Source organism: Spinacia oleracea, chromosome 6 (genome assembly GCF_020520425.1).
Source record: "Spinacia oleracea cultivar Varoflay chromosome 6, BTI_SOV_V1, whole genome shotgun sequence".
NCBI lineage: Eukaryota > Viridiplantae > Streptophyta > Magnoliopsida > Caryophyllales > Amaranthaceae > Spinacia > Spinacia oleracea.
This window is the reverse complement of record NC_079492.1, coordinates 59,328,811-59,337,363: the sequence shown is the minus strand read 5'-3', so window position 1 is coordinate 59,337,363 and position 8,553 is coordinate 59,328,811. Positions and strand designations below refer to the sequence as shown.

The 8,553-nt window shown below is 36.0% G+C and overlaps 1 protein-coding gene across 1 annotated transcript; it reads left to right on the top strand.

Annotated features, from left to right (window-relative positions):
• The first annotated feature begins 3,903 nt into the window (after positions 1-3,903).
• Positions 3,904-7,962, top strand: LOC110785654 (cold shock protein CS66). The gene is made up of 2 exons (XM_021990137.2): positions 3,904-4,368; positions 6,421-7,962. Exons 1-2 carry the CDS (start codon positions 4,108-4,110, stop codon positions 7,753-7,755), a joined length of 1,596 nt encoding a protein of 531 aa, XP_021845829.1. The 5' UTR covers positions 3,904-4,107; the 3' UTR covers positions 7,756-7,962.
• Positions 7,963-8,553: the final 591 nt, after the last annotated feature.

The window sequence follows — 8,553 nt, the reverse complement described above, 5'->3', positions numbered from 1 at the left end:
TTCATAGGTGAACTTGGTGTAGTCCCCTCCATTAAAGGACCAATAGCCCTGTATTGTGATAATAACGGAGCTATTGCACAGGCAAAGGAGCCTAGACACCACCAGAGAGTCAAGCATGTACTTCGTAGATTTCACCTTCTACGAGAGTTCGTTGAAAGAAAAGAAGTCGAGATAAACAAGATTGGAACTGATGACAACATATCAGATCCATTGACTAAACCTCTGCCGCAGGCGAAGCACAACTCGCACACTGCAGCTATGGGAATCAAGCATATTGGAGAATGTCTTTGATATCCCTGTTTAATGTTTTAAAGTTTTAGAGTTTAAATCTTTGTAAAACATTATTGGTTAATCATTCACAATAAATGAAAAGAATCCATTTTTCCATTTAATTTGTGGTTTATTAAATGATGAGTCCCTTCATTTTGACGATATATTCAAGATAGACTGTCAGGACCAGTCTTGTGACTAAGAAATGTCCATCAAGTGAACTTGAATCTCAAAGGTTGAAAATGGTCCCTAGTCGGAGTTTTCTATAAAATTGGACGCATAGAAAACGTTAGACGATTAGAATGCAAGATGACTAGTAGTTCTGTTTCTTGAACTATGTGGACATGGCAATGTCATAATCATTTGCATAGATACTTACTTTGGGAAGACTAGTATCGGACAAGACCTATGAAACTTTACTGTAAGAGATGAAAATCTGTCATAAGTAAATTTCATTAAAATTATTAGACACTAAATCCTCAATACCTGAGTGATTTGAGATTACTTGTTTGAGAACTGGTTGCTTTGACGTTGACCAACCGTCGCACCGTAAAAGGAGGCTATAAAGGCAACGCTCAGGTAATCACCTATCAAACGAAGTCTAATCTCAAGATCGCAAGATTGGGATTGTCCTCCCATAAATCGGGATGAGATGCTTAAAAGTTGTACAAGGCCACTCGGAGAGCTAGAAACTGTGAAATGCATGGCCGTGCTCGGATGAATCATAGGCTATGATTATCTGTTTATTTGATCAGTTGAACTCTGAAACCGAGGAACACCTCTGGACATAATAAGGATGACAACTCTTACCTTATGTTCAAGAGCAAGCATCGAGCGACAAAGGAATTAGGAAATGCACACTTGTCCCTAAGGACAAGTGGGAGACTGAAGGAAATAGTGCCCTTGGTCCAAGTATGCATTCTATGTTAAGTCTAATAAGTGCGGTTCAGTATTAATTAACAAGTTAATAATTCAGTGAGATCAAGTGAGCTGAATGCCTAGCTAGAGGCCGCTTCAGTTCAAGTGGAATTAATGATATTAATCCACAGCTTACTCTTGACTGAACCCGTAGGGTCATGCAAATAGTACGTAAACGGATCAAGTATTTAATGGCATTAAATACTCCATCTATGGATATTCGGAATCGACGGATCTTGGTTTCAGTGGGAGCTGAGATCGTCGCAGGCAAGAAATGAATACTCCGGAAACGATGATATTGCCGGAAACGGAAATATGGATCGTATCGGAAATATAAATATAGGGCCTATGGTCATTATTTGTATACACGATTCAAGTATTCAAAGTGATTTTTGAGAGCAAAAATTCAGTCATATAATTGCCTACAATAGCCGAAAATTCTAAGTACCTTAAGGGCGATCCTAGTTGGTCAAGCTTAAGGCGGATCCGGACGTGCTGTGGACTATCTACGGAGGGACGACACTTGGAGTCCTAAAGACTTGTTCTTGTTCGGTTCGGGCGCAGCTAGGGAGGGCACGCAACAAAGTGTATGCATCTAAACTATGCTAAATGATTATGTGTAAATAATATGCTTTCCTGGCTTTATGGTTTTTCCGCATGATTTATGTTTTGTCATATGAATCATAACCTAACAATTTCCTCTTCCATCTTTCCCCAGCCATGGCAAACACAGGGAACGCCGAAGATTCACAGAAAGGGGTAGAAACAGAAAAAGGCGAAAACGGAAAACAAATTACCTTGCCAGAAGCGGAAATTGCCGATGGAGTGAACGAAGTAACGTCCCGAAGAAAATTCGCAATGAATATGCAAAGATCTGAAGAAAACACCAAAAGAAATTTCCAGAATTCAGAAATATGAAAGCGTTTGAGTGAATAAAGTTCGAAATAAAGAAAAAGATGCGGTATTTATAGGCCACGTCCTAAAAACCGCCCAACTTCCGCTTTTCACACTTGTCAGTCATCCGCGAACCCGCATCAGCTTTCTTTCGAAAAAAGAGAAGACCTTTGGACTTCCCACAGTTTGAAACCCACCCATTAAATGCAAATGGGCCGGGTCTGGGGGGCATGTTGTTTGGGCTCCCAATTGAATATCAATTGGCCATTAAGTCCAAAGCCCAAGGGCTCACAGCAACAACATCGAACCCACTACAGTCCAAAAGGCTATTCAGCCGCCAATCAAGGCCCAAGGCCCACTTGCAATAAATGACCTAAGGGCAATCATTGCACAAACACTATAAATAAGCCGTCATGGCTCACTTACCAAGGTACGTCCATTTTCACGCCTTAAGACTACTCTTCTAGAGAACTTCTCTCTCTAGAATCCGAGCATCGTTCTTACTTAGGCATCGGAGGGGCTTTCCTCGGAAACACCCCCGAGGCTAGTAACTTGTTTGTTGTGCAGGTTGATTTGGACACAATACATTCGAGCTAGCAAGATCTTCAACACATACAAAAAGGGCCTTCATTCGAAGCCCATTGTTTCATCCACTTCAACACCGGAACACTATGGTTAGTTTACCTTAATTTTCCAATATGTTTTTTGGAGTAAATAAATCACAATAGTACCAAAAAAAAAAACTAATAATCCAGAATTATTGTAAATAAACTCTCTATATTAACCACTACATTAAGGCCCCATTCACTTCACCTTATTTCTCCTTATCCGATCTGATATAAGCTGAACTGATCTGGTCCAATATGATATGAACTCACTTTTTCTGATTTAATAATTAAGATTTAAATGAAACTAAAACTATTAGTATTACATGATTTTCATAGTTATGATTTGAACACGATCTGGTAATACCGATTCTGTTCTAGATGTATTGATTATCTGGACATGATCGGTATAGATCTCTTCTAACATGGACATGATTTGTATAAATCAGTTCTAAGCTGGATATATTGGTTCTGGCATACACATGATCTATACAGATTGATTTTGATCTAAATATATCTGTTATGACCAGACATGATCTGTACAGATCGATTTGTAATACTGGTTTTGATTTGGATATATCTGTTCAGATATAGACATGAGTTGTACTGATCGGTTTTGGTTTAGATATATCGGTTATGATCTGAACATGATCTGCACATATCGGTTTTGATCTGAACATGACCAGTACTGATCAATTGTCATCCGGACATAATTTGATCATACCGGTTCTGATCTAGAAATAATGGTAATAATTATACACCCTGTGTATATAGTGTGTTTTTCTTATACTTCCTCCGTTCCGAAAACATCGCACAATTTATTTTTTACACTATTCACACTACGACTTTGGGCATTTTTTGTGATTCGTACGTAAGGAAATTTTACTCATGTAAAATCATATTAGATTCATATCGATATATATTTTCTAAATATTAATTTTTTTATAATTTTACTTACACAAGAATTGAGATATTAAAAGTTAAAGTAATGATTAAAGGAGTAAAAAAAAGTAGTTTATTTAACTGAAAAAAAAAAATGTGACTCAACAAGTCAATAATATCCAAATAACCCCGTGACAAAACACACAATAAGACCCATCATATTTTCTTTGAAATTTTAAAAGTAAGTTGAGGTGGGATCAGGTGAAGACGTCGGCTATAGGGACAAATGCTATTCTATTTTGTACACTAAAAAAAATCAATTATCTCTTACAAATTAAACAACAAAGCAAACCCGTACATTAAAACCTTCCTGCAACTATTTATACCCCATGGCTCACTCATCTTTCCTTCAATCTATCACATTCATATCAACATTCTTCTACTAAAAAACCACATCTTTATTATATCATAAGAATTATTATATTTACTTACCTGGTTTTATATTAAGTTGCTAATTTGTTGTAATCAAGCAATAACAATGGCTGATGAAAGGAACACTTATGGGGCACCCGCACCATCTATGGAGACCACTGATCGTGGTATGTTTGATTTCATGAAGAAGAACAACAAGGGAGAGGATCACAAGCCATCCGAGGCCGATGTGATTGCCTCCGGCGGTATCGGAAAGTTGCCCGTCTCCGAACCTGCTCATTATGACCATGATGACAAGGAACATGTTGGACTCCTTGAGAAAAAACATATTGGACTTGTTGAGCAATTCCATCGTTCTGATCACGCTGTAAGTCCTTTTTCTTTTCTTTTTTTATTCGATTGATTCATGTTTTATTACTCCCTCCGTCCCGGAATACTTGACCTATTTTCCTTATCGGGCCGTTCCTTAATACTTGACCTGTTTCTAAAAATGGAAATATTCTAACAATATTATATTATTTCTCACTCCACCCCTATTAACCCACCTACCCCCTACTCCATACAAAAAATAATTAAAAATTCAACCCCTACTCTCCCCCAACCCCACCTCTTAACCCACCTCCCACTAACTACATTAAAATAATACCCCACTATCAACTACTACCTATTAAATTAAATAAGTCAATTCATGTTCCTTAAACTCTGTGCCGGTCAAACCGGGTTGAGTATTCCGGGACGGAGGGAGTAAATACTTCTTCCGTATTTAGTTAAGACATACACTTGACCGGGCACGGGTATTAAGAAAAATAATTGAATGAAATAAAATAATAAAATAATAAAATAATAAAGCAAGTGGAGTTGGTTAGATATTTTAATAAGCAAACAAGTGAAGACCGTATCATTTTGGGGAGTGGAAGGTGGGGTGGGTTTTTAAAATTATTTGTTTAATAATATGGTGGGTCATATGGTACATTAGATGTATTATTTAATTAGATGATGGGGTTGATAAATTATTAAAAATGACAAGTGTATGACAAATTGGCAACAAGAGATGAATTTGATGAGAAGAGTACAACTGTACAAGTATATAAAAAAAAACGTAATTCAATAATATTATTCATATATTAAATTTTTTCGAAAGCACTCTTTACAAAATTAATCAATTGTACTTATCCTTCCAATCAAAAGAAATCCATTAGACAATGTAATGGTATAGACGTATAGTACTATAGTAGTAGACTACTAGTAGACTAAAAAACATTAATTAAGAAAAGAAAAAAAAAAGGAATGAAAGAAACAATAGAAACAAAGTTATAGTCATACGGATTTTTTTACACTATTCACATTAAACATTTGATCATCTTTTGTGATTCATAATTTTAAAAAACTATAGTCAAGTACAATTTTTCTAGTCAATGACGAAATCCGACAAGAGGTAGTATCTTACAACATTTTGTATTTTAAAAGATAGTTTATTAAAATATTATTTTTACAAGTTAGTTTTCCACAAAACTTGTTTTTATAAGGTACTAGATTAAATCCGTGCACGCACGGATTTTGATAATTTTTTTCACAAAATATTTAATAGAATATCTCTCAAACTACTGCATATTTATAACATTTTTAACATACTCGTTTAAATTTATTCATCTAATAATGCATATTTAAAATGCTAATATGGTAATTTGACCAAAATATGGAGTGATATATTTTCCATTAGTAATATAGCTTGACTAAAATATTACCAATTTAGAATAATTATTATTACGTCGTATCTATTATTGCCATAATTTGTAAACATAAATTTTGTTTCCATACATAAATAATTTATTAAAAAGGTAGAGAATAAAAATAAAATAAAACAGATAAAATTTTTTGGGAAAGATTTTTTGGCGGGAAAAAATCGCACCAGGAATTGACATGTGTCATTCCTGGTATCTCTTTTAGTATATAGTAGTACTCCCTCCGTTCCTAAATAAGTGTCACATTTGGGTTCGAGCACGGTAATTAATAAAATTGTAAAGTGTGTAAGAGTTAATGATTGGGAATGTTTTTTTTGGGGAAGGGATAAAGTAGATAATTGTTTAATTGAATAAAGTACAAATAAAAGTGTATGTGGGGATTGAAAAGTGGAAAAGTGTAGAATGTGTAAATAAAAGTAATTATGATTTATAGAAAAGTGGGAAAAGTGTATGAAAAAATGTGAAAAGTGTATGGAAAAGTGGGAAAAGTACATGTTCAAAAATAGAAATGTGACACTAATAAGGGAACGCCAAAAATGGAAATATGACACTTATTTAGGAACGGAGGGAGTAATAGATACTAGATGTAGTTTTTTTCACAAATTTGCCTTAATCGATTGATTGATGTTGTTAATGTGTTTGCCTTGTATCTAATACTTTGACATTCTATTTGCCAGTCCGACGAAAGACATCATGATGAAGAGCAAAACAAAGGTGGTGTCTTCGGAAAAATCAAGGAGAAGCTCCCCGGTCAGCATGATTCGGATACTACCACACATACACAACAATTATACCCTGCTTCTGATCATAACTACAACACCCACCATGTCCACCAAGACGATGAAAAGAAGGACAACATCCTTGACAAAATCAAGGATAAGCTTCCCGGGAAACATGAAGATAAGAAGCAAGACTATCACCAGCACCAAGAGGAGGAAAAGAAGGGAGGAGCCCTTGACAAAATCAAGGACAAGCTGCCCGGTCAGGGTAATGCTGGACACACGCAGCAATTATACCCTGCCCCTGATCATAACTACAACACACACCATGTCCACCAAGACGAGGAAAACAAGGATAGTGTCTTAGACAAAATCAAGGATAAGCTGCCCGGACAACATGAAGATAAGAAGAATGACTATCACCACCACCAAGAGGAGGAAAAGAAGGATAGTGTCCTAGACAAAATCAAGGATAAGATGTCCGGGCAGCATGAAGATAAGAAGAATGACTATCACCACCACCAAGAGGAGGAAAAGAAGGGAGGAGTCCTTGACAAAATCAAGGACAAGTTGCCTGGTCAACATGATGCAGACACTGCCAGACACACGCAGCAACTATACCCTGCTGCTGATCATAACTACAACACACACCATGTCCACCAAGATGAGGAAAACAAGGATAGCGTCCTTGACAAAATCAAGGACAAACTACCCGGACAACATGATGATAAGGCTGCATACTCGCAACATGACCACCACAAGCACCACCAAGAGGAGGAAAACAAGGGTGGAGTCCTCGACAAAATCAAGGACAAACTGCCTGGTGGTCAACATGATGGTGATATTGTCGAACACACGCAACAATTATACCCTGCTCCTGATCATAACTACAACACTCACTATGTCCATGAAGACGAGAAAAAGAAGGATAGTGTCCTAGACAAAATCAAGGACAAGTTACCCGGACAACATGAGGAAAAGGCAGCAGCATACTCTGAGCCATCATATGATTCACACCCTACACCTGCAAAGCATCATGATTATTTCCCCCAAGAGGAGGAAAAGAAAGGTGGTGTCATGGACAAAATTAAGGACAAGCTTTCCGGCCAACATAAAGATAAGGCCGACGAGCATGAGTTGGTTGCTCCGGTGGTGGCAGTCGAGCCGCATGCTGAGGGTGATAAGGAAAAGAAGGGGTTCTTGGAGAAGATTAAGGACAAAATCCCCGGCCTCCACTCCAAGAATGATGCTGAAGAGAAGAAGACCCATGAGGAGAAAAAAGAGGGATACTAAACTTAACTAATAAATATCTACGTATATTATGTTCAATAAGATCGAATTAGTTGCTTTTTTTAGGTTGATGTGTTTTTCTTGATCAATGCTTTGTGTAATTTGAGTACAAACTGTGGGGTTTTGATGTCAGTGTTTTTTTCATGACGATGAATATGCAATTATGTGTGTATGGAATATATTACTAGTAATATTTTGTGGTTTATGAAATGTTTTTTTATGCGCGCTTGTCTAGTTGTAACTTGTAAGTTGTCTATAACATTTATCACGTACTAAATGTAATTAGCAATTTAACCCGTGTGATGCACTAGAGCATTTTATAGGTGTTAAAAGAACTTATATTGTTTGACATATGCCAACTTTTAGGTATATGAAATATTAAATTATTTAGGTAAATCGTAAATTTTTGTTTACTATAAGATATAAATATATAAATAAAGAACATTTAAAGTTATTACTAATTTAATCTGAATAATATTTAGAGGGAACTATTAATCAAAGACAACGATAATGAACATACAATATAATGTCAATAGCAAAACAAATGATTATTAAAATAATCAGAATGAACATTGACGAAATTTGAGACTTGACCATGAAAAAAGAGGATAGACTCGACACATAAAACAAAACACTCACACTAATCAGAAAAACATATGATCATACTTCCTCTGTTCTTATTTACATGACACAATTGGGTTTTTAACACTATTCACACAAGCTCATTTAACTTCATTTTGTGATTTATACATAAGAAAAAACATAGTTGTGTGGGGTCTTGTTAGATTCGTCTCAATAAAT